This window comes from Peromyscus leucopus, chromosome 19 (assembly GCF_004664715.2).
Source record: "Peromyscus leucopus breed LL Stock chromosome 19, UCI_PerLeu_2.1, whole genome shotgun sequence".
In the NCBI taxonomy this organism is placed as follows: domain Eukaryota; kingdom Metazoa; phylum Chordata; class Mammalia; order Rodentia; family Cricetidae; genus Peromyscus; species Peromyscus leucopus.
Genome location: NC_051079.1, coordinates 26,215,531 through 26,243,059, shown reverse-complemented (window position 1 = coordinate 26,243,059; position 27,529 = coordinate 26,215,531). Strand labels below are relative to the sequence as shown.

Here is a 27,529-nt window from a genome sequence, read left to right as displayed (position 1 = left end):
ACATCTGCATGCACAGGTGAGCATAACCACACATTCATATATCTCACACACACACACACACACACACACACACACACACACACATACACACAGATTTAACAAGCTCTTGAATAAACGGTTAAATGATTCAGAGAGACCTAAATCGAAAGTGTATCCACTGGTTGTTAAAACTGCTATAAAACATACTGCCTAATATGTTACTCATTATTGATCAACATAGTAGTTATGAATCAAACTTTGAAGAGATCATTATTCCTTTTCTGAACAACTGGTGTAAAGAATTTTCTTTTTTTTTGTATTTCTACATTTATTTCTAGAAAGACAAGCATTGGGGATTTGTATATAGTGCAATTTTGTTTGGAAAAATTACTCCATCTTTCTCTTGCCCTATTATCTTGAATTTCAAATAGTATTTAAATTTTAATATCTTCAAAATTCTTCCATTGAAAACAACTTTAAATATTTAATCAAATGCAATGGACTGTAATAGAACAAATAAATTTTTTGGAAAAAAATGGTAATTATCATAAACTTAGTTTTTCTTGGCCTCAACAATTTCATCTGTAAAGGGTAAAAGGTTTCACCTAATAAAATATCAGAAGGATTAAAAGAAAAGAAAATGAAGAGTTTGGGGACACTGACAAATAAATGTTAAATGCTCACTAAGTATCTCTTGACTGGATCGTTTAAGACACAAGTTCATGTAAAAATTAGTCTTTTAAACCAGGGATCAGCACCAGGAACTTGTTGGATATTTTAATATGGAAATTAAAGTCCCATCAACAAATATATTTTAAATCTCAGTGATTAAAATGATCTTTTATTGCCCAACTTTGAAATTTAGAGAGAAAGCACATGGTTTCCGTAACTTTGTCTACCATTATTTGTGCAGAGCAAGACATGTCACAAGAATTGAGAGCCCATGATAAAGGTGACCAGCACTGTGCTTGCCTAGTGCTTATGAGGCCCTCAGCTCCATCCCTAACACCACCACTACCCAAACGTAACACTGAGAGTACTGAAATGCTTTTAAAGCATTCTACCATATAAATAAAAGAAAACAATAATTTGCATGTATATTGCTTGTTTTCTAGCGCCATTCATTACGCAACTGCAAATACTAGAGTATTTGCAAAGGTATGGTTTGTTAAATGTCATTGAACACCCCGAATACATTTTAAATGCTATTTAAATAATACTTTAAAAATGAAGTTAAGTCTAAAAAGAGGTTGAAATCATAGCTCAAATTTGGACTTACATTACCAGAAGGATCCGAATTTACTTCTGGCTGTTCACTTCTTTCCGATATGTTCAAACCTGGAGATAGACCGGGGCTGAAGGCCATGAGGTCGGTCTTGGGCGGACCCTCTCCAGAACACATCCTCTGCCGCCTCTGCTGAGAGTATGACCAACTTCCCACTGCGCTGGAGCACACCAGCACGGGCTTCCCGGGAGCACAGGCTCCATTGGCCGGCGTCACCGAGCAGCGCAGCGCGGTGTACAGCAGCAGCGTGAGCACCAACAGGCTGGACACCGCGCAGATGGCGATGATCAGGTAGATGTTGACATCCACCAGCGATGCCTGGGAGCCCACTGCACCGGTTAATGTGGGCAAGGAGGCTTTCTGAATCTGCCCACTTTCCACCAGAGATACCAACACGGTAGCGGTGGCGGTCAGCACCGGCTCGCCATGGTCCTTCACCAGCACCAACAGACGCTGTCGTGGAGCGTCAGTCTCTTCTAGGGAGCGTGTCGTGCTGATCTCTCCCGTGTACAGACCCACGCGGAACGGGCTGCGTGAGCCACCTGTCGAAGGTTGCAGTTCATAAGACAGCCACGCGTTGTAGCCAGAGTCTGCGTCTACTGCACGAATCTTTGTTACCACATGTCCTGCACCCACTGACCTTGACACCAGTTCGCTCACTGCACTGCCCGCCTGAGGTCCCAGAAGCGCGGGCGCATTGTCGTTCTCATCCAGCACAAACACCTGCAGAGTCACATTGCTGCCCAGGGAAGGCACACCAGCATCCCGCGCGCTCACCTGGAACTGCAGCAGCTCCAGCTCCTCATGGTCCAGAGGCTGCAGTGCGAACACCTTGCCGCTCTCCGCGTGCACAGACACATAGCTGGACAGCAAGCGCTCGCCCACCCTCCTCTCCACCAGCGAGTAGGACACCAGCGCGTTCTCCTGCGCGTCAGCGTCCATGGCCGACACCGTGAAGATGTGCGCGCCAGGCGGGTTGTTCTCCTTCACAAATACCGTGTATTCGGGCTGCGCGAACGCGGGCGCGTTGTCGTTGACATCAGCCACCTCCACGGACACGCTGGTTGTGGTCCACAGCGAGGGCGAGCCCCCGTCCCGGGCTGTCACCACCACCTTGTAGTAAGCTGTGGTTTCTCGGTCCAGAGCACTGTCCAGCACGAGTGAATAGTAATTCTTGAAGGTGGACACCAGCTTGAAGGGGACGTGAGGAGTCAGGGAGCAGGTCACCTGCCCGTTGACACCTGAGTCGAGATCGGACACCTTGATCAGAGCGATGACAGTGCTAAGTGGAGCGTCCTCTTTGATGGGTAAAGATAAGGAAGTGATCTCCAGCTCCGGAACGTTATCATTTATATCCAGTACTTTCACCAAAACCTTGCAGTGATTTGAGATTGGGGGAGTCCCTTTATCAACTGCCTTTACTTGGATTTCATAGGATTTTGTTTTTTCATAATCCAGGTCACCAATCACTCTAATTTCTCCTGAAACAGAATCCACTTTGAATTTTTCTTGAATGTCAGGAGAAACGTCATTGCCAAAGGAAAACCTGACTTCACCGTTTACACCTTCATCAGCGTCAGAGGCATTCAGCGTGGTCACTAATGTTCCATTCGCTGTAGATTCTACTAACTGGGCTCTGTAGACCGCCTGGTCAAACAGTGGGGCGTTATCATTGACGTCCAGCACAGTAATCTGCAGCCGAACTGCCCCCTCCAGCTCTGGCTTGCCCCCGTCAGTGGCTGTCAGTAATAACTGAAGTTCTGGTGTTTCTTCTCTATCCAGAGATTTTCTCAGTTCAAGCGAAAGGGATTTACTGAGTTCGTCAGTCGTCTCTACCTTCAAAGAAAAGTAATCAGTGGGGCTCAGCGTGTAAGTTAGCAGAGAATTGACACCAATGTCTGAGTCCGCAGCGCCCTCTAGTGGAAACCGCGAATTTAGAGGTCTATTTTCAGGAATAAATATCCTTTGTTCTGAGCCTTTGAAAACCGGTGGGTTATCATTAATATCTTTAACCTTAACATCCACGTGGAAAACCTGCAGCGGCCGGTCCACGATCACCTCCAGGTGGATGCTACACTCCGCGCTCCGCCCGCACAGAGCCTCCCGGTCGATCCGAGAATTCACAAACAAAATGCCATTCTGCAGATTTACCTCCAGAAGGTCCCTGCGGTCCTTGGACGCCACCCTGAAAAGGCGGGGCACCAGCTCTGCCAGCTCCAGTCCCAGGTCCTGCGCGATGCGGCCCACGAAGGTGCCGTGTTTGGCCTCCTCGGGGACGGAGTAATGGAGCTGGCCGCTCCCTGTCTGCCAGTCAGTGAGGAGCAGAAGCCAGAGCAACAGCAGGCGCCGGGCTCTCAGGCCTCGGAGCCTGGAAAACAGCATCGCAAAAGCACTGCACCTTTTGTACCGCTGTCACTCCAAGATCATACTTTGTAACTGCATGTTTTCGGTCATTTATCTCCTCACCATTTTTGTCTTCCTCGGCTGATGACGAAATGAAGCTTTCTCCTTCGGTTTTAGAAGTACCTCATTTCCAGCTTCAAGACTTTATGGTATACAGCGACACCATGTGGCTAATGTGGATTTTACATCCATTCGTTGGACTTTGGAATTAGTTTCTGTATTTATTTGCAATGTACTCAATACAATCGTTTATAAATTTTGTAATTTGAAGATCCAAGACAGTTTAAATATCATTTGCGAGTATGTAATTTAATGTTTTCATTTAACTATAATCGCAAAGGTATTACAATTGTGTTTGAGAAAAGTAAAGATATGTTTAAATAGTCTCTCTTTATACCACTGTATTTTAAATGATTTAGTGTGTGAAGCATGGTAGTGCATTCCTTTGATCCCAGCACTCAGCATGAAGGAAGATGCAGGTGGATCTCTATGGTCTACATAGTGAGTTCCAGGCCAGCCAGAGCTGCATAATGAAACCCTGTCTAAAAAAAGAAAAAAAAAGAAAAAACAAAAGGAAGAAAGACTTATTGGCTCACATATTTTAATTACTAGATAGTCATAATTGTATCTGAAGTTTTAACTTAAATTCATTTTGACCACTAAAGTCTACTTCATTCTAAGACAGTTTGGGGATTTATTTGTAAACTATATGATCATTTATATGCAGAGTTACAAAAGTATAGTTACCAAATACATACTTATGACAATTTTAGAGGACTTCCAGAAATGTACTTAACATTTCTTCTGTGTGTGTGAACAATTTTGCATTCTAATACTATAAATGTTCAAATGAAGATATTTGAGGATTTATCTTTGCTGGTTTTTACAACATAATGACCTGTGTGTTTTGTTTTTTAGTTTTTGTTTGATTGTTTAGTTTTTGAGGCAGGGTCTCAGTGTGTGTAGCCCTTGATGCCTAAGAACTCACTGTGTAGACCAGGCTATGTGAGCTTGAGGCCAGCCTGATCTTTTTAGTGAGTCCCAGGCTAGCCAGGGGTTCATATGTGAGATCCTGTCTCAAAAAATGTGAGTGGGTTATATGAGATATTAGAACCTTCAGAGTTCTCTGATAGAGCTTTCTGAGACTTTCTATTTCATTATCAAGGCTATTTCTTTTTGTTATTCCCAGTATATGATTCATCAATGAAATAGAAAGTCTTAGCAAATAAATACTGATAAAAGTAACAGAAGAAATTTTTAGAATAGGAAATACAGTAACTATCATTAATTGTTTCATATTTTCATATAATTTTGTTTACTGCAAGTTGTCACCACACTGTAACCATTACATGCATGCATCAAATGGGTCTGTAGTCCTTTAGAGTCACAGTATCCATGGCGCATATATTCCAGGACACATCCCTCTCCCTTAAGTTGATACCATCTATAGATGCTCAAGTCCTTCATATAAAATGGTATAGAACTTGTATTTGACTTATACATGTCCTCTGAATCACTTTATATAACCTCTGAATTCTTACAATATCTAAGGATTTTTATGTATCTAATGATATATAGAAATGTAAACAGCTGTTTACATTTCTTAGGAAGCAAATCCTTCCCATGTTCATCACAGATATATATTTTTTTAAACTTTCCTGTCTACATTTGGTTATATTCATGAATGTGGAACTCACTGGTACAGAGGATTGAATATATAATATAATATATGATATAATATAATATAATATAATATAATATAATATAATATGTATAATATGTATAATATGGTATAATATGGTATAATATAATATAATATGATATGATATGATATATATAATATAATACTCGAGTTAATTATTGAGTTTGTTTGTTTGTTTGTTTTCGAGATAGGGTTTCTCTTTGTAGCTTTGCGCCTTTCCTGGATCTCACACTGTAGACCAGGATGGCCTCGAACTCACAAAGATCCGCCTGCCTCTGCCTCCCAATTGCTGGGATTAAAGGCATGTGCCACCACCGCCCAGCTTAAAAGAGTTTCAAACAGGACAAACAGAATGGAACCAACAGGCACATGACAAGAAGAGTCCTGAAAGTTATGGGGGAAAGTAAGAAATGCTCTTAGTCTCTGGTAGTTGAATCTATGAATTTGACCATGCTTAAGAAGTACTCTAAAGGCCAGAGAGATAATTCAGCAATTAAGAGAACTGGCTGCTCTTCCATAGGACCTGGGTTCAATTCCCAGCACCCACATGGCAGCTCACAACTGTCAGCAAATCCAGTTCCAGGGGATCTGTCTCCCTCACACAGACATATATGCAGACAAAACACCAATGCACATAAAATAAAAATAAATAAATTGTTTAAAAAAATACAACTGAACTGCATTCCTATTCTCACAAAAGAGGAAATTCTGTAATAAGAAGCAGAGAACAGAACTTGTATGCTTAAAAGTCAAACATTTTATACTTTAAATGGGAACACAAATAAGACTAACAACCACTTTCCAGAAAAAGCAATATAGGCTAGAAGGCAATGTGATAATGTTCTCTGTTTGCAGGAAAGAAATGTCAACACGATATTGAGCTTAACTCTATTTCAAAATAAAGTAAAAGGAAGATACATCCATATGAAAAAAAGAAAAATACAGTAGCTAAAATAAAATCCCAGTAGAAGAATAGGATTTTTCAAAAAAGAAAACAGCTAAGCTAAAAAAAATAGAAAGAAATTGCATGATAAAAAAACAGCCTAGAAGAAATACAAAATAAAACCATATAGACACTCAAAACCATAACAAAACATCTGGAATTTGTCACTCTGTCCTGAGGGGAGAGAAGAAGAGGAGGTTGATAAAGTATTCAAATAAATAATGAGTAAAAAATAATCCCACTCTAGTAAACAAAATAAGGAAGTAAGCAAACACCAAATATGATGAACCCAGTCAGAGCCAACACACACGGCAGCATATGTCTGAAAACAAAGGGCAAAGGACATCAATCATACACGTCAGGAAAAGAATTGTAATTTCAGTGAATTCCCAGGGGAAACAGAAACAAGAAGCATTACAATTTTTAATTGTTTAATGAAAAGCGCTATCAAATCAGAAGTCCAGATACATATACCAAGAGAATCATTCCTAAATGAAAGGTAAATGGAGATATTTTTATGTGACTGAAAATTATGGAAACTTGTTATCGGTACACCTATGTTCAAACAACCATGAAAGAGTCTCTAAGTAGAAAGGAAAACCTGAAAAAAGTTATCTTGAAAGATCAAAAAAGAAAAAAGAAGCTGGGTGTGGTGGTGCACGCCTCTAATCTCAGTGCTAGGGAGGCAGAGGCAGGCAAATCTCTGAGTTTGAGACCAGCCTGGTCTGAAGGGCAAGCTCTAAGACAGCTAGAACTACACAGAGAAACCCTGTCTCAAAAAAAGAAAAAGGAAGAAAGAAGAAAGACTACAGTACACAGAAATAAGTATCTGTATAATACAATAAACTTTACTTGGCTTTCAAACTATGTTTGATAGTCTTAAAACTTGGATGGAATTTTAAATTAATGTGGAGGAAATACTCAAGGCAATGATATTATTGAAATGGAAGTGTAGAGGAATACAAAGGAAATACATATTTTGAATTTCATTTAACTGATAAAGTAATGACACATTTGATCACAATTTTGTTAAAAAACAGATAAGATGTATGTATAATATAAATATATAGAGAAACCAATAAAATCTATATAAAAAACCAAACAACAAAATACTGAAAGTAAATAAAAATGTAATTCAAAGATATGATCAACAGGGCTAGGGAGATGGCTCAATGATTAAGTGTTTACCATGCAAGTTTGAGGACCTCAATTCAAATTCCAGAACCCATGTACAAAGCCAGATGTAGTATCACAATGCTACCTAATCTTCCATACACAGTAATGAACAAGGTATCCTGCTTTAAAAAAGGTGGAAGGTAAGACTGACACCCAAGTTTGTTCTCTGACCTCCACACAAGTGCATACCCATACTCATATACATAAGCATACACACACACACACACACACACACACACACACACACCTACCAAAAGGAATCAAGACTATGTTTTATTGGTGAATGGATAGATATAGATCAATTGAAAAATAATCTAAAATAGACCAAGCAAATTCTGACAAAGGTGCAAAAGCAATCAACTGCACAAAAACAACCTTTCAGTAAATAGTATTGGATAGGGGAGTAGAAGGGGAAATTTGGGATAAATATGATCTAGATACACTGTACACATGTATGAAATTGTTAAAGAATAAATAATTATCAAAAGAAGAAATATTGTTCAAGTAATTGGATGCCCAGAGGCAAAAAAAAAAAACAACCCCACGAAACAAACAAATACGGCACTGGATAGATGGCTCAGAAGTTAAGAGCAGTGGCTGCTATTTCAGAATGCCTAGGTTCAATGCACATGGTGGGTTACAACTATATGTAACTCCAGTTCCAGGGGACCCAATACCCTATTCTAGCCTGCTAGGGCAGCAGATACACACAAGAGACACACAGACACACATTCAGGCAAAATACCTATACACATAAAACTAAAGTAACTTTGAAATTTTTTAAATGGCTAAAACAAACAAAACTCATCATAAGCCTCATATATTGTATTAAGGTTAATTCCAAATGGGTAACAAACTTCTAAGTACATAAAATTCTAAGACTCTTATGAATAAAAATATACAAGACAATGTCTAGGTTCTGAAGCTATGTAGAGGTTCTCTGACTTGACACCAAAAGTCTAATGTATAAAAGGAAACACTAATGAACTAGACTTTAGAGTGATTTTTTTTTTACATTTTACTCTGGATGGGAGCAGAACTAAAATTTTAGAAACAATGTTTGGCGGTACACATCCAACAAAGCACTTGTCACTAGAATATATTATATATATATATATTATATATAATATATATATAATATATATACACATATATACACACATATATATATATATATATATATATATATAATCACTCAAATTCAACACACACACTCTTACTTCTTTTAGATGAAGAAGTAAGAAGTCTTAGCCAGAGCAGAAAGACAAAGAAAATCATAAAAGACACAGGGATCAACTTTGAAGAGGGCAGAAAGAGTGTAGGATTCTGAGGATGTGGATCACTACAAGGAAAAAAAGCATATTCTAGAAACATCAGGGGAGCTTCACATGAACTCACAGTGTTTACAGCAATGTGTACAACACATGTGTAAGCACAAGACAAACTAAATCCCAGCATGGAGAAAGAAGTCGGCTACATGATCCCACCCCAAGGCATAGAGCTGTTAGCAAATATTAGCTGCTGGGAGAGAGAAAGGGAGTTGTCTCTAGGAATGTAGCTCCTGGTAAGTCAACCACTCTCAAGTGGAAGATCACACATCCAAGAATATTTGCACAGCACAAATCAGTCTTGAAAGATTTTTAAAATGAAAACACAAACTTGGGTGGTTAAAAAAGAGGGAGGTGAATGGGGGAAGATGGATATAGTCAAAACATGTTTATGAAACTGTCAAAGAACTAATAAAAAAGAAAATTTAAAAAGCGATAAAATTAGACAAGGAAAAAGTCAAACTATCCATTTTACTTGTGACATGATTCTATACTTTAAAGACATTATAAACTCTACCAGAAAACTCTTAGCCACAATAAATACTTTCAGTAAAATTGCAGTTTGCAAAATCAAAATGCAAACATCAGTTGCCTGGTGCTGGAGGGATGACTCAGTGGCTAAGAGTACCCACTGGTCTTCCAGAAGACTCAGGTTCAATTGCCAGTACCCAAACGACAGTTCACAATCATGTATAACACCCAGTTCCAGAGGATCTGATGCCCTCTTCTGGCCTCCTCAGATACCATGTGATGCACTGATGTATATTCAGACAAAACACCCATATAGGTAAAATAAAAATAAATAAATCAAGCTGAGTGTGGTGACACATGCCTTTAATCCTAGCATTTGGGAGGCAAAAGCAGAAGGGTATCAGTGAGTTTGAAGCCAGCCTGATCTACATAGTGAGTTCCAGGACAATCCTGTCTCAAAAATAATAATATATTAATATATATTATATTTTAATAATATTAAATTCAATAGCCTTCATATGTAACAACATTGAATTTAAATATAAATATTAGGAAAATATCACATTCATAATAGTATCAAAAATAGTAAAGTATCTAGGGATAACCTTAACCAAGGAAGTGAAAGACTTCTACAATGAAAACTTGAAGACATCAAAAAGAAAACAACAAAAATACTAAATGATGCAGAGATCTTCCACGCTCATAGATTGGTTAAATTAGCAACATGAAAATTTCTATATTATTAAAAGTAATTAACACATTCAGTGAAATTTCCATCAAAAATATTGATGTCATTCTTCATAGATATGGGGGCGGGGAATCTAGCAATTTATATGGAACAGCAAAAGGTGCCAAATCACCAAAGCAATCCTAAGAACAAGGAACACAGCTGGAGGTACAATGATACCTGGCCTTAAATTACACCACAGGGTGACAGTGACAAAAACAGCTGGATACCGGCATAAAAACAGACAGGTGGGCCAATAGAAAAGAACAGAAGATCCAAAAATAATCTGACAAAGCTGGGGCCACCAAATTTTTTACAAAGGTGTCAAAACCATACAGTAGCAAAAACAAAGACTGTCCAGCAAACAATGCCACCAAACTGGATATCCACCTGCAGAAGAATGAGATTACATTCTTGTATTTCATCCCATACAAATTAACTCAAGGTGGATCAAAGACCTTCATTTCAAATATGAAAAACTGAAACCATGAAAGTAAAATATAGAGAAAATATGGCTGGTTATAGGTATAGAACTCCAACAGCTCAAGAAATAGCACAAAAAATCAGCATATGGGGCTACCTGAAATTAAAAGTTTTCTATACAACAAAAGAAATTATCAGCAGAGCAAGAAGACAGTATAAAGAAAGGATAATCTCTCAGATCCACTCAGACAGTGTCTAATAACAAGAATTTATCAACAATTGAAAAAACTAAACACCAAAAAACTGCCAGTTGACAAATGGGCTAATGAAATTTACAGACAATTCTTAAGAAGCACAAACTGTTAATAAATGCCTTTAAGTATGTCCAATATCCCTAGCCATAAAGGAAATACAAATTATAACTACTTTGAGATTATCACCTCACCTCTGTCAGAATGGCAACTGCCAAGAAATCTTACAACTAATGCTGGTGATGATATGAACCTTTGCTCACTGTTGGGGGCAGTACAAAGTAGTACAACCACTGGGATAACAATATGGCAACTTCTCAGAAAATCAAAAATGGAATTATGATATGACCAAGCTCTATCACTCATGAGTATATACCCAAAGGAATCTATATGTTAACACAGACATATTTACACATTAATGTTTATTGATTTGCTGCACTATTTACAGTAGCTAGGAAATAGAATCAGCCTAGATGCCTGTCAACTGAAAGAATGGACACTAAAAATGAAGGGCATGTCCACTGTGGGATTTTACTCAGCTGTAAAGAAGAGCAAAATTAGAAAATCTTCAGGAAATGGATGGATCTAGAAAGCATGATGTTAAGGAAAGTGACCCAAACTCAGAAAGACAAAAACTACATGTTCTCTTTCATATGCAGATCCTAGCTTGTCATTTATGGATATAAATGGGTATAAATGTGGGTACAGCCCAAAAAACTAGAGAGGAGAAGAAGAAGGTGTAAAAATGATGCCAAAAGAAGGAAGGGATGACAGACATACCTGTGTTATGAGAACAGAAAGGAGTATGGAGGAAGTTGCAAAGACGAGGTTGAAGGGGTAAGACATAGGCAGGAGGATAATCTACTGAAACACTTTGTTCAAATGCTAAGGTGAGATCCAACACCTTGTTACTAGTTAAAACTAAGCAAACTTAAAAATTCAATGGTAACAAACGAGCTAAGAAAATGACAGGAAGGGATATGTTACCAAAGAAAATACAAGTATCACAAAGATACATGAAAACATTATCAGTGTAAGTAGGTAGCAGGGATACAAATTAAAACAAAAGGAGATATCAAATGGATCTATCAAAATAGTAGAAGAAAAATAATGAAAATGCAAAATGTTAGCCAAAAGTGAGGAAAACTAGAAGTGCTGGTTAGTTTTTTATTTGTTTTGTTTTTTGTCAACTTGACACAAACTGGGGTCATCTGAGAAGAAGGAACATTAATTGAAAAAAATGCCTCCATCAGAGTGGCCTGTAGGCTAGCTTGTGGACTGTTTTCTTGATTGATGTGGGAGAGCCCAGCCCACTATTGGCAGTACCACCCCTTGGCAAGTGGTCCTGGGTTATAGAAAAAAACAGGTTGAGCAAGCCATGTGGAGAAATCCAGTAAGTAGTGTACCACCATGGCCTCGGCTTCAGTTTCTGCCTCCAGGTTCCTGCCTTGAGTTCCTACCTGACTTCTCTTCATGATGGACTGTAAGCTGTAGGGTGAAATAAACCCTTTCTTCCACAAGTTGCTTTTAGTCGTGGTGTTTGTCACAGCACTAGAAACCTAGCTACAACACTAGAATACCCTTGCATTGCTGATGAGCATGTAAAACACGACAGGCCTTCACAAGGGAAAAGAAGTGGCAACTTCAGAAGAAAAAAAGAACAGAAGGGAGGAAGTGATGGGAAAAGTGAGGAAGGAAGGAAGGAAGGAGGGAGGGAGGGAAGGAAGGAAGGAAGGAAGGAGGGAAGGAAGGAAGGGAGGGAAGGAGGGAGGGAGAGAGGAAAGGAGGAAGGGAGGGAGAAAGAAATGGAGGGAGGGAGGGAGGGAGGGAAGGAGGGAGGGAGGGAGGGAGGAGAAAGAAAGGGAGGGAGGAGGAGGGAGGGAGGGAGGGAGGGAGGCGGTGAGTGCACCGGGAAATAGTTTAATCACTACAGTGCTTACTCCACAAACAAGAAGATGTTAATTTGGATCTCCAGAACTGGTGTAAAAACCTGGCATGCATTGGTAACACCAGTACTGATAGGCAGTAGCAGGGACAGTAGAGACAGGTAGATAACTGGATCTTGCTAACCAGCCTGTGAGAGATCCTGTCTAAAAAATAAATATAAATAAATAAATAAACAGACAGATAGATAAGGTGGTGTGCTACTGAAAAAGGTGCTCGACCACAGCCTCTGGCCTCCATATACACCCACACACATGCACCTACCCACATGAATGCCTACATATATTACACAAACACACAAAAAAAGAGATAGAAGAAAAAGAGAAAATTAAGTATGGTGATGCATACCTCTCAATCCCAGCACTTAACATGGAGAAGCAAGAGGATAAGAAGTTAAAGTTCAGGCTGGCAGTAGTGGTGCATGCCTTAAATCCCAGCACTGAGGAGGCAGAGCCAGGTGGATCTCTGTGAGTTCAAGGCCAGCCTGGTCTACAGAGTGAGATCCAGGACAGGCTCCAAAGCTACATAGCTTTCTCAAAAAATCAAAAGAAGAAGAAGAAGAAGAAGAAGAAGAAGAAGAAGAAGAAGAAGAAGAAGAAGAAGAAGAGAAGAAGAAGAAGAAGAAGGAGAAGAAGGAGAAGAAGGAGAAGAAGGAGAAGAAGGAGAAGAAGGAGAAGAAGGAGAAGAAGGAGAAGAAGGAGAAGAAGGAGAAGAAGGAGAAGGAGGAGAAGGAGGAGAAGGAGGAGGAGGAGGAGGAGAAGGAGGAGAAGGAGGAGAAGGAGGAGGAGAAGGAGGAGAAGGAGAAGAAGGAGAAGGAAGGAGAAGAAGAAGTTGAAGGAGAAGAAGAAGTTAAAGTTCATCTTCAACAACAGTGAATTCAAGGCTGGCTGGGATATGTGGAAACCATGACTCAGCAAGGAAGGAATGAAGGAGTGAAGGGAGGGAGAAGGTCAAACACTGCCCTATGATCCTGGTAACTGTACTCCAGAATTTTCACCCAAAAGAAATGTAAAATTTTTGTTATATAAAAACTTTACTTAGGGCCAGGTGGTGGTGGCACACACTTTTAATCCCAACACTTGAGAGGCAAAGGCAGGAGAATCTGACTTCAAGGCCAACCTGGTCTACAGCATGAGTTCTGGGATAGCCAGAGCTACATAGAGAAACCCTGTCTTGAAAAAAAAACTTTAACCCAGATGTTGACAGAAGTTTATTCAAGGTATCCAACTTTGAAAACATTCCAAACACCTTTTTTTGGTGTTTTGAGACAGGGTTTCTCTGTGTAGCTTTGGATCCTGTCCTGTAACTGGCTTTGTACACTAGGCTGGTCTTGAACTTACAGAGATCCACCTGCCTCTGCCTCCTGAGTGCTGGGATTAAAAGCATGCGCCACCACTGCCCAGCCCAACTACGTTTTAATAAGTGAATGATAAAACATAAGTGTGAAATGTTTGTGCCATGAAATCGTATTCTATAATAAACAGAAATGAAATAATAATATACAATAAACTGGATATATTTGCTGACAATTAAGCAGACCAGAGAAACTAATTTCAAAATGCCACATGCCATATGATTACATTATATGTCATCCTTAAGATGACATTATTTTAGAAATAGACAATAAATTCATGGATGCAGTGACTGGGGAAGAGCTGAACTTAGGAAGGAGCTGTGGGAATAAGAGAGCATATGAAAAACCTTTGGAGATGAGGGAATGCTCTATATTTGTGGCTACATCAAAGTCTATATCATAAATGTGATATTGTATTATAGTTGGGCAAGATGTTACCATAAGTGGAGATCAGATAAGCGATATAGGGAGTTATGGTATCTTATAAGTATATATAAATCAATATTATTAAATCAATATTATATCAAATAAAATGTCACTGTAGGGACTGGAGAAACTCATCAGTTAATAGCATGACCTTTTACAGAGGACCAGAGTTCAGGTTTCAGCACCAACATAAGGTGTCTCAAAAATGCCTGTAATTCCATCTCCACAGGATCTGATGTCCTTTCCTGGACTCCATGGATACTTGCACTTAAATCTATACATTCTTACACACACACACACACACACACACACACACACACACACACACACACACCAAAAAACAACACAGAAACAGCCTGAAATTTTCTTATAGAAGTCTGAGGAAATAAAGGATTTCAACAGCCAAAAAATGGTATTTCAACTAAAACATATCTTAAATATTTTCACCATACAGAAATAGTAAGTGTTTGAGAGGGAAAATATGTTTAACATAATTTAAACAATACATGCTCTGTGCATGCATTATGATGTGAATATGAAATTTCCCCATAGGCTCACATTGTTGAAGGCTTGGTCCCAAGCTAATGGTGATATTTTAGGAGGTGGTGAAAATTGTTAGGAGGCGGGGGCCTGGCTGGATGAGGTAGGTCACTACATCTCCTCTCCCCACCCCATTCTTGCTGCCTTAATGTTAACAGCTTTCTTCTGTCATGCCCTTCCTCCGTGATGATTCCATCTGACTGTGGGCCTAACAGCAATGGAGTAGCTGATGATAGCAAGAAACGGATGCAACTATGAGCTAAACTGAATTATTTGTGTCAGGGATTTTGGCATAGTAATGGAAAGTCTAAAACACAGCATTATGAAAACATTATGCATAAGCTCCATAATATGTACAATTTTTGTATTTTTATGTACTTGTTAAAAATAAATTTTAAAAAAACTTCACTGAGAAAGTTCTTGAGTGTTCTACTTGTCCTAGCCCAAGCCCTTCTCTGCTTTGTAAAGCATCACACTTAGTCTTGAATAGGTGACAGCACAGTCCTCTCTCTTGAACCAGGAGCAAAGAACTTAATCAAAGTTTCTGCCTGTTCCAGGTTGTCTAGGAGACATCTGAAGAACTAAATCTAGGTACATATTTGCTTTTAAGTCTTTAAGTCCAGATGGAAGAAGTGTTAGACACTGCTCCTGAAGGCTACTAGGTGACTTACAAACCCACAAACGTCTGGAAAAATAGACTCTTTGTCTTAGCCCGTGCTCTATTGCTGTGAAGAGACACCACGACTAAGGCAACTATTGTGAGAGAAGTAGTTTAACTGGGGACTTGCTTGCTGTTTCAGAGGTTTAGTCCATTATCATCAAGGTGGGGAGCACGGAGGCATGGAGGCAGATACTGGAGCAGTAGCTGAGATCTAGTTGCAGATGTTTGTAAGCAACCATGTGGATTCTGGTAACTGAAACTGGGTCCTTTGTAAGAACAGGAAGTGTTCTTAACTTGTGAGTTGTGGTGCATGCATGTAATCCTTGCACTTAGAAGAATGAAACAGGAGAATTGATTGAGTCATGTGGTTCTGGGAGATGTAGTGTGCTTTGATGAGTGACTGTTCACACTATGTGGCATTAATATGACAACTTCCCAGATGAGGAAGAACACCATACTGCTTAGTGGCCCATGCTAGACAATAAGAAACTAGAAATTCTCCTGATGAAAAAAAATAAAGTTTACAAGTCAATAGACTAACTTATATCTTTAAACTATGAGGAGAAAAGAACACAAAGGAACACTAATCAAGTACAATGTAATAATGTTTCACTTTATCATGAATATATACATGATGATCCCATAAAATAATATACTTATTGGCGTTGTATTCATCTCAGTTTGTATAAATACAATCTATAATGATCTTACAACAATGAAATCACCTACTGATGCACCTCTTAGAATACAGTCACATCATTAAATAACAGATAGCTATAATATTCAAAGTAGATGTGAATTAGAACAGAAAATGTATTTAATCCTGCCACTGATAAAAAGAAATCAAATGGGGGAAATCAATATCAATAAATGTTGATTCTTTGAGATTTCTTGCTTGGTATAATGGTGAACTTGGGAGGTAGAGGCAAGTGGATCTCTGTGAGTTTGAAACTGGTGATTCCCAGGCCAGTTATAGATACATAGTAAAACCCTGTCTCCAAAAAAAGTAAATTTGATCTATCAAGTTCTATGAAACCACTAATATTATGATGCTAAAAACTGAATTACAATGGAAAAGACTCTTTAAAAATACCTTTCATTAATCTAAATGTGAAAACATTCAGGAACATATTAGCACATAAAATCCACAAATATATCTGATAACTATAAGTTATGTCTGTGGTGGTTTAAATTAAAATAGTCCCATAAGCTTATATGTTTGAATACTTGGTCCTCAGGTGGTGGAACTGTTTGCAAAAGACTTACAAAGTGGCCTTTTTGGAGGACATGTGTCATTGGAGTCAGTCTATAAGGTTTCAAAGAGTCCATGTCATTCCTAAATAGCTCTCTCTGACTCATGATTGTGTCTCAAGATGTGAGTTCTCAGCCACCACAGAAGTGCCATACCTACCTGCCTGGTGCCACCATCTTCCTGACACAATGCCCAGGGACTCACTCACTAAAACTATAAACCCCAATAAACTTCTTCCTCTTCTTTTTCTTTGATCTTGTCTAATCACATCTAAAGAAAAGTACCTAAGACAATGACGAAGGAATTGTGGGAACTCAAACTTACTTTAACACCTTAAAATATATTAATAAAATATTCCACACTAATGAACATAAAACCATACAGATCACCTCCATAGAAACTTTTATATTTTTATTTTGGTATGTAGGAATTAGAAACAATATCCCCCAAATCTAAATGGTACTACATGTGATGTTCCACATACAATTTTAAAATAATATTTTAAATTTATCTTTATACATGTGAGTATTTTGTCTGCAAATATATCTGTGAAGCACTTAAGTGTACTCGGTGCCTGTGGAGGTCAGGGGAAGATATTGGATCTCCTGTAACTGGAGTTACAGATGGTTGTGAACTGCTGTGTGGGCGCTGTGAATTGAATCTAGGACCTCAGGAAGAGCAGTCAGTTCTCTTAGCCATTAAGCCATCTCTCCAGCCTCTCACACATGCCAATTTTAAGATGCATCGAGGTAAAAAGGAAAAGTGAAGAACTAGTGAAAGTACAGTGAGGTCTTATAGAGGATAAGAGAAATGCAGGCTGCCTAGGAAATGAATAAAATAGGTTTTCCTCTATCTACAAATGTAGTGGCTTAGAATTTCATGTTCTTCAACTGCTTTGGGCTAAAGAAATATTTGTTGAAAAAATTTTAAAGTCCATATTTTGCTTTAATTTTACATATTTATTTATTCCTCTTTTACCAAATAAGGAAAATAAATCCTAAGGAAAACAGAAGTTTAATTTCCTGTTAATTCCAAGGTCCATCTAAATAATACAACCTACTCCATATCTGTGATGGTTAAAACTTTTACCTTAATGAAATCTAGAATCAACCATAAAACAAGAACACGTGTGACAGATTAACTATAACAGGTTAGCCTTTGGGTATGCCTATGAGGGATTTTCTTAATTAGAGTGGGAAAATCCATCCTAAATTTGGGCAATACCATTCCATTAGCTTGGGCCCCAAACTGTATAAAATTTTTTCTGAGTTAAAATGAACACCTTCTTTCCTTAAGTTGCATTTTCAAGATATTTTATTACAGAACCAACAGAGAGCTGGTGCTAAGAATATGGTCCATGGCCATGATAAACCTGACCATACGTTTCTTATTCCCTCAAAACTGAGGGGAGGAGTTTGGAAGAATTTGGAACTGTGAACTATAAAGCATTTGAACATTGTAAGTAGATATTTGTGGGCCATAATGATAGGAATTGGGTATACGAGAAAGCCAAGAAAAATACAGACTGTGAAGGAATGTCTTATGAGGTTTCAATAGGGGAAAAGGACTGTATCAGGAGCTGGAGCCATTTGTTTAGAATCTGACTTCATTTCTGCACATGTCCTGAGAACTTCCATTACTCTGAGTTTAATATTTAAGGATGAATTTTCTTGGTAGTGGAAATCTCAACAACATTCAAGCTCTGACATGACTACTTTTTGCTACACTTATCCATGGCTACAGAGAAAAGGAGCAAAGAGTTGGGCCAAAGATATTAAAAAAAAAATAGTTTGTCAGTGAGCAAAAGAGCTGGAACAAGTTAAACTTTTCAGCCAATAAAAAGTTGTAACTGTAAAAAAGAAACATTGTCTCCTGCACAGAGACAGTAGGAGCTGTGCCTAAGAGGGAAAGTTCATCCAGCAAAGACTTCAGGTTGTGAAAATACAAACTTATTTGAAGAGAGAGCACCTGAACTGAGAATGCAGCTGATTGGACTTCTTATTCCTTGAAATTAAGTGCCTAGAAAAGTGTTCCACCTAAAGTCATCACACAGAGTGGATATAGTTGTAGCTCAAGATAGCCAAGCTACATCTTATGCTGGAAGCAAATGTTGTGGCAGCCATCCACATGGTATCAGTTCACAGGCATTAAAAGAAGTAAGATTGAGAGGATATTAGGGTCTGGCTCCTGAGAGGTCATTGTGTAAAGCTATGAAGGCAAAGCCAACATTGAAGTGGAGACGACAGGAAGGTGAAGATGGCAGACTATGAGATGTCTGCCAGAGAAAGCTGAAGATATGGAGTCGACCATGCCCAAATTAAAGGCTATATGTACTACAGAAACCACAGCTGAATAGGTGAGAATATCCAAGCCTTTGAAGATCAAATGACTCTAACATAAACCCTAGATGCTAAGCATAAGGCTGAAAAATTTGGTGTTTGCTGTGTGCGGTTTTCTGTATTGCTTTGGCCCTATTTTCCTTGTTATGCCCCAATTGTAGTTACTGGTTTTGGGGTTTTTTTTTAATCTTGTTTTTTTGTTTGTTGGTTGGTTGGTTGGTTGGCTGGTTTGTTTGTTTGTTTGTTTGTTTGTTTGTTTGTTTGTTTGTTTGTTTGTTTGAGACAGGGTGTCTCTGTGTAGTTTTGGTGCGTGTTCTGGTTCTCACTCTGTAGACCAGGCTGGCCTTGAACTCACAAAGATCCACCTGGCTCTGATTCCTGAGTGCTGGGATTATAGGCATGCACCACCACCACCCAGCATAGTTACTGTTTTTATACAGGGTTTCTTTCTATAGTCTGGCTGTCCTGGAACTCATTTTGTATACCAGGCTAGCCTTGAATTTAGAGATCACCTGCTTCTGACTCCCAAGTACTGAGATTAAAGTCATGTAATCACACCCATCCTGTAACTTGTTTTTTGATGTTATAACGACTTTAAGTTAAGGCATTGCTTTAAATCTGAGAAGAGACGTTAAGACTTTTAAAGTGTTGGGACTGTCAAAAACTACAGGGATTTTGGAAATTAGACTAAATGTATGTTTGCATTATGAGATGGCTTTGACTCTGTGGGGCAAAGGAGAGGAAGGTTATATCTTAAGTATGATGTGTTTGTATGGCATTTTAACAAAAATGTAGAATTGTAATGATTAATATTGTCAACTTAACACAATCTAAAATCAACCATTCCACAAGCCTCTGAGCACACTTGAAATGAATTTTCTAGATCATTTGAGACTCTGGACATGCCTGTGAGAGATCTTCTTGATTAAGTTCATTTAAGTGGGAAAAATCCACCACAAATATGTGCAGCAACATACCATGGACTTGAGTAGCAAACCACACAAAATAGAGAAAGTTTGCTAAACATAAGCATTCACATGACCCTGTTATGACTTTGGATGGAGTTATGAAAGTAATGAATATTTCAAGATTCATGATTTAGTAGAGAATTCATACTGATAAGAAGACTCGTGTATATAAGTAATATGGTGAAGTTTTAATGAAGTGGGGACATTTTTTTAAACATAATATTCACACATTTGAGAAATTCCATGATTGTAAGTAATACAAGACAGTGTTTATACATCAGCTACCACTGTTGTATGACTTCTCTGACATGATGGGCTTAACTTTAAACTGTGAACCAAAATAAGCCTCTTCTTTATGCCAGGATATTTTATCATACCAATGAAAAAAGCAATTAATAGGATGTCAAACATACTCCACAGTGACCTCTGTGATTCCAAATTGTACCTGGTAAAACTATATCACTTAGAGAGATATGCCCTTAAGGTAGCAGGAAAAGACTATATGTTCTCCAAATTGTTTTGAGGATAGATAGTATGATATTCTACAAATACAAATTTAAAAAATAAATGTGGGATAGGCATGACAGTGCAAAACTTTAATCTCAGCACATGGGAGGCAAAGACAGGTGGATCTCTGTGTTTGAGGTCAGCCTGGTCTAAGTATAAAGTTCCAGATCAGCCAAGGCTACATAGTGAGATCCTTTCTCAAAAAAATGAATTTGTCACTAGTTTAAAAATCACCTGGCACAGACTATATAACTATAGGATTTTCATCAGTATGAATTCTCATTTGTATGTTAAGATTTTTTTTCTTTCTGTGACTAAATAATTCATTGCACACTGTATATATCATGAATTTCTAATGTTGAGGAATAGGCACATGTTGTTGAAAGTTCTTCCTGTGGCCTTATAACAATTTTTATTATAACTAATTATTTAATTAAATACTTTATATCCATGTTTTTGCTCCTGTATGAGTTCTCTTAAAATTAGCAAGTGGAGAGCCGTTTATTATAATTTGCTCTAGTTGAACTTAAAATGCCTTTGATGAAATTATGTACAGAGTGTCTTGAGCACCATTGTGTGTCATAGTTTTGGGAGGTTATGGAAATTTTAGAAGGTAGAATTTAGCCAAAGGGACACATTTCACTGTCTCCTATTATGATCTCAACTTCATGTCCACCATAAAGTGAATCCCTCTGGTCTTCCAGATAAGCTTAGCATTATGATAGGCCAAGTGACCATGGAATTACCCCTCTAAAACCATGAATCCAGATAAGTTTATCCTCTTTATATTTTTTATTTCAGGTATTTGGTCCCGGGGGAGATTTTAGCTAACACATCTCTTCACTGTATTTATGATCATAGAATTTTTTATCAGTATAAATTCTCTTTTATATATTACAATTTGCTTTTTCTTTTTTAATTAAAGGCTTTCTTTGGTACACTATACATAATTTGCATAAGTATTAATTCATTGATGTATACTAGTGTTTGGCTTATGTCTAAAATTATTCTTGAATACTCTACATATGAAGACATTCTCAACAATAGAAATGCTCTGATTCTGAGTCATTTGTCAGTGTATACTACTAGTCTTATCAATTTGTTTATATTTATAATGAATTTCAAAACTAATATAAATGTTCCAATTTTATCAAATTGATCAAGCATACTAAGGGCTTTATTGGATTTTTTTAATAATAAGATGAAAACACCAGTATGAGTTCTCTGAAATATAGTATGGGCAGAATAAAATATTAAGCTTTTTTACATTTATTACATTCACTAGGCTCTCTACAGTATGAATTCTCTATTAAGCAACTTGTCCACAAAGAATAGAGACAGATAAACATTCAATACACTAAAAACTTTATCAAGACTATATTATAATCAAGTTTTTGGGAGAACTCAATTATGTATAAAGACTATCTTGTATTGCTTAAAATCATGAAATTTCTCAAATGTGTGAATATTATGGTGTTTAAAAAATTTCCCTCACTTCATTAAAACTTTACCCTATCACTTATATACATGAGTATTATTATCAGTATGAGTTCTCTACTACATAATGAAAACTGAATCCTGAAATATATTCACATTATATTCATTAATTTTCTCACTAGTGTAAAGGATTTAATACTTAATTTCTCAAATACAATAAAGGCTTTCTCATATTACTATCATTCATAACAATACCCAGTATGAATTTTCTCATTTTCAGAACAAATTTAACTAGTTCAAAGGAACTGTTGTGTTCTTTATTTCCATAGAACTTCATACCCAGTATGAATTCTCAGATGCTGACTATTTATACTGATAACATTTTTTTTTTTTTTTGGTTTTTCGAGACAGGGTTTCTCTGTGTAGCTTTGCGCCTTTCCTGGGACTCACTTGGTATCCCAGGCTGGCCTCGAACTCACAGAGATCTGCCTGGCTCTGCCTCCCGAGTGCTGGGATTAAAGGTGTGCGCCACCACCGCCTGGTACTGATAACATTTTTTTTAGGCATTCTTGATATTTATATTTTCTCACAAAGAAAAATATATTATGTTCTGGTAGAAATTGGTTAAATTTCAACATGTTTTTAAATTCTTTGCATTATTGTGGTTTTTACCAGTATGAGTTCTCTGAAGTTGAGTAAATTGATATCCACTCATACAGATCATCTCACATATTTTATGACTATAATATTTTCGATCAGAAGAATAATTTCTGTGTTAGAAGAATCTGATGTATATTACATACACATATATTCTATTATGAATTACATAAAAGAATATAGAATATTTATATGTGGTCATATTGTATTAGAGGCTACTTAAAAGTAAAACATTTCTTCTGAATTATGATCATAGAATTTCAATCATTTCTTTCTTTTTTTTCTTTTAAGTTAGGGTCTTACTGTGTATCCTAAGATGGCTTTGACCTTCTGGTCCTTCTTTCTCACCCTCCAAAATGCTGAGGTTACAGGAACACCTGACCATGCACCAATTTTCATTTCATTTCAAGACATCGGTATTGGTTAATTTTCTATTTTTGTGATAAAATTGCCAGGACCAATGCAACTTGTAAAAGGAAGTCTTTAATTGAGCTTATAATTACAGAGAGTTAGAGTTCAGGGTGATTAAGCAAAGGCATAATGGTAGGAACAATAGAGAACTCACATCTGGATCTGTAAGAAGGATGCAGGAAACACACAGTAAATGGTGTGAGTCTTTTGAAACCTCAAAGCCTACCCACAGTGACACAATTCCAATAAGTCTGCAATACCTAATCCTTCCTAAATAGCTGCACCAACCAAGAACAAAGCATTCAAATATATGAACCTGTCAGTGCCATTCAACTACCATATTACAGCTGCCACAACATGGAATCTTAATAGTCAAATTTATTTTTTCTTAATATGTTTTCTTCTCTCTCTCTCTCTCTCTCTCTCTCTCTCTCTCTCTCTCTCTCTGTGTGTGTGTGTGTGTGTGTGTGTGTGTGTGTGTGTGTGTGTGTGTGCGTGTGCGTGTGCGTGTGTGTGTTCTTTGAGTCAGGGTTTCTCTGTGTAGCCCTTCCTGTTGTGGAACTCACTCTGCAGACCAGATTTTGGCCTCAAACTCATATAAATCCAACTGCATCTCTATCCTGAGTGCTGGAATAAAGGTGTGTGCTACCACCACCCAGATTTAATATGTTTTCTTAATTATTATTTGATATATTTACTGTTTACATTCCAGAATGAGTTCAATAACTGATGGTGATCTGTGTGACTCTCCTCTCAAATTCACAGTTTGAATTAGTCTCTACTGCTGTGATAAAATACCATGATAAAGGCAACACATAGAAGGAAGGATTTATTTGGCCAACAGCTCCAGAAAATTTAAGAATCCACCATGGAGGGGAAGTGTGGCATCAAGCAGAAGGCATGGTATCAGAAACTGGATGCTGAGAACTCACGTTCTGAAACTAAAAGCATAAATTAGAGAAAGAAACCTAGAAGTAGGGTGAGTCTTTAAGCTCTCCAAGGCTACTTCAAGTGGCATGTGTTCTATACACAAGTTTGAACCTCCTAATCCTCCACAACAGCACTACCAACTGAGAATAAAGTGTTCAAATGCCTGAGACTACATGGAACACTTTTTATTCAAACCATATAGTTATTTGACTTTTTGTGCTAAACTATACTAAAATAGCTAAAAGTTTAAAGTATTTAATTAAATAATTAGTTATAATAAAAATTGTTATAAGGCCCACAGGAAGAACTTTCAACAACATGTGCCTATTCCTCAACATTAGAAATTCATGATATACACAGTGTGCAATGAATTATTTAGTCACAGAAAGAAAAAAATCTTAACATACAAATGAGAATTCATACTGATGAAAATCCTATAGTTATATAGTCTGTGCCAGGTGATTTTTAAACTAGTGACAAATTCATTTTTTTGAGAAAGGATCTCACTATGTAGCCTTGGCTGATCTGGAACTTTATACTTAGACCAGGCTGACCTCAAACACAGAGATCCACCTGTCTTTGCCTCCCATGTGCTTTTCTATTTTTGTCTTTGCAGCTTGCCTATCTTTGCCAATGGTACAGCCCCACTAGCCACAAGAAACACCTGACTGGTCAACTACGTAGAGCTGTACACCACCATTTGCCATGTAAGGCCCCAACATGAAACTTCAACCAAAATATCTGACAGCACTGTAGATGTATAAGCATGTACATATATGACCACAGTGTCTGAAAGATGTTTTATAGGAATATTTTAGCCAAAGATAAGTCTAAAATTGGATGCTTTTTCTCTTCCTATGTCTGCTAATGAATGAGCTTCTGCCAATAAACCTGCTACTGCCATTCTAACATGTCAATCAACACTAAAAAGTCATTTATTGGAACCTTCTTTATAAAATTTAGAAAGAGCTAATTTTTCTATCCCAAAGACAATATTATCTTTACTTCTGAGCCCAATAGCTGTACAACTATTTTTCACAGCATTCATGGCATATTCAACTTGAAAAACTTTTCCATTAGGAGAGAATATAAAAGCTAACAGGTCATATCCCATTTCAACAGACCTCATGGTACTAACCTGGCAGACCATGGTGCACTTCCAGGCCTGAAGTGCCATTCCTATGCCATCACAATGTCCACATATATCATTTTAATGACGTATACTTCAAGAAATGTTCAACATCCTTAGGCATCAGGGAAATGCAAATTAAAATGACTCTGAGATACCATCTTATACCTGTCAGAATGGCCAAGATTAAAAACACTAATGACAGCCTATGTTGGAGAGAATGTGGAGTAAGGAGAACACTCCTCCACTGCTGGTGGGAGTGTAAACTTGTACAGCCACTTTGGAAATCAGTATGATGGTTTCTCAAAAAATTGGGAATCAATCTACCTTAAGACCCAGTGATAACACTCCCTGGGCATATACCCAAACTATGCTCAATCATATCACAAGGACACTTGCTTAACTATGTTCATAGCAGCATTATTCACAGTAGTCAGAACTTGGAAACAACCTAGATACCCCTCAGCTGAAGAATGGAAAAAGAAAAATTGGTATATCTACACAATGGAGTATTACTCAGTGGTAAAAAAAAAATGACATCATTAAATTTGCAGGCAAATGAATAGAACTAGAAAAAAATCATCCTGAGTGATGTAACCCAGACCCAGAAAGACAAACACAGTATGTACTTAACTCATCAGTGGATATTAGATGTAAAGCAAAGGATAACCAGACTACAATCCTCAGCCCCAGAGAAGCTAGGTAACAAGGAGGACCCTAAGAGGGACATGTATTGATCTCCCTGGGAACAGTAAATAAATGAGGTGTCCTGGGTAAACTGGGGGTGGAGGGAGTAGAGGAAAGGGAATGGGGAAATGGGAACATGGATTGGGATGGTCAAGTGGGGGGGGCGGGATGAAGGGGGAGAGTAATAAAAATGATATCTTGATAGAGGGAGCCATTGTGGGGATAGGGAGTACCAGCAAAACTCCCAGGAAACCACAAGGATGACCCCATCTAAGACTCTCAGCAATCGTGGAGAGGGTACTTGAACTGGACTTCCCCTGTAATCAGATTGGTCATCATAGAACCTTCATCCAGTACCTGATGGAAGCTGAAGCAGAGATCCACAGCCAAGCACTGGGACAAGCTCTGGTAGTCCAGTTAATGAGAGGATGGAGAGATTATAAGGGCAAGGGGGCACCAAGATCATGATGGGAACACCCACAGAAACAACTGACCTGAGCTTATGAGAACTCACGGACTCTGGACAGACAGTTAGGGAGATGACATGGGACTGACCTAGGCCCTCTGCATCTGGGTGACAGTTGTGTAGCTTGATCTTTTGTGGGACCCCTAGCAGTGGGACCAGAACCTGTCCCTGATGCATGAGCTGGCTCTTTGGAACCTATTCCCTATGGTGAGATGCCTTGCTCAGCCTTGATGTGGGAGACAGGGAGTTTGGTCTTACCACAACTTGATATGCTATGCTTTGTTGATTCCCAAGGGAGACCTTACCCCATCTGAATGGAGAGGGAGGATGAATGGAGGGTAGAAGGGAGGTAGGGGAAGGTGAGAGGAGGGAGGGAAAACTGTGGTTGGTATGTAAAATTGCTGTGGATATCACTCTGTATATATAAAATGGTGATTGGCCAGTAGCCAGGCAGGAAGGATAGGTGGGACAAGCAGAGAAGAGAATTCTGGGAACAGGAAGGCTGAGTCAGGAGATGCTGCCAGCCACAATCAGGAGTACCAACATGTAATGTACCAGTAAAACATGAGCCATGTGGCAAAGTATAGATTAATAGAAATGAATTAATTTAAGATAGAAGAACTAGATAACAAGAAGCCTGCCACAGCTATACAGTTTGTAAGCAAAATAAGTCTCTGTGTGTTTACTCAGTTGGGTCTGAGTGGCAGTGGGACTGGCAGGTGAGAGAGATTTGTCCCGACCATGGGCCAGGCAGGACTGGAGAAAACTCCAGCTACATAAAATAAAATAAAATAAAGAATATCCAGCTATAAGGCATTTTCCTAATTAGTTATTGATGGGGGCAGCACATTATGAGTAGTGCTATCAATGGGCTGGTGGTTCTATATGAAAACAGGCTGAGCAAACCATGAGGGGAAGCTAGTAAGTAGCACTCCTCCATGGCCTTTGCATCACCAGGTTTCTGCCCTGCTTGAGCTCCTGTACTGATTCCTTTGATGGTGAACTATGATGTGGAAATAAAAACTGAATAAATTCTTTTCTCCCCAACTTGCTTTTGATTATTTTTCCTCACAGCAATAGTAACCCTAAGACAATCCCAAACAACAATCTATAAACATTTGTCTTTATACCTA

At 38.2% G+C, this 27,529-nt stretch overlaps 1 protein-coding gene and 1 pseudogene across 1 annotated transcript; both read right to left on the bottom strand.

The window, feature by feature from the left end:
* Positions 1 to 1,067: 1,067 nt before the first annotated feature.
* On the bottom strand, positions 1,068 to 3,829 carry LOC119086109 (protocadherin alpha-1-like). Its single transcript, XM_037197101.1, has one exon. The coding sequence runs from the start codon at positions 3,644 to 3,646 to the stop codon at positions 1,178 to 1,180; it is 2,469 nt and encodes an 822-aa protein (XP_037052996.1). The 5' UTR covers positions 3,647 to 3,829; the 3' UTR covers positions 1,068 to 1,177.
* A 16,079-nt stretch (positions 3,830 to 19,908) lies between these two features.
* Positions 19,909 to 25,243, bottom strand: LOC114686167 (annotated as a pseudogene).
* Positions 25,244 to 27,529: the final 2,286 nt, after the last annotated feature.

What these genes read in the sequence shown, in the direction of transcription:
- LOC119086109 (XM_037197101.1), bottom strand. Translation starts at nt 3,646, where the DNA reads ATGCTGTTTTCCAGGCTCCGAGGCCTGAGAGCCCGGCGCCTGCTGTTG.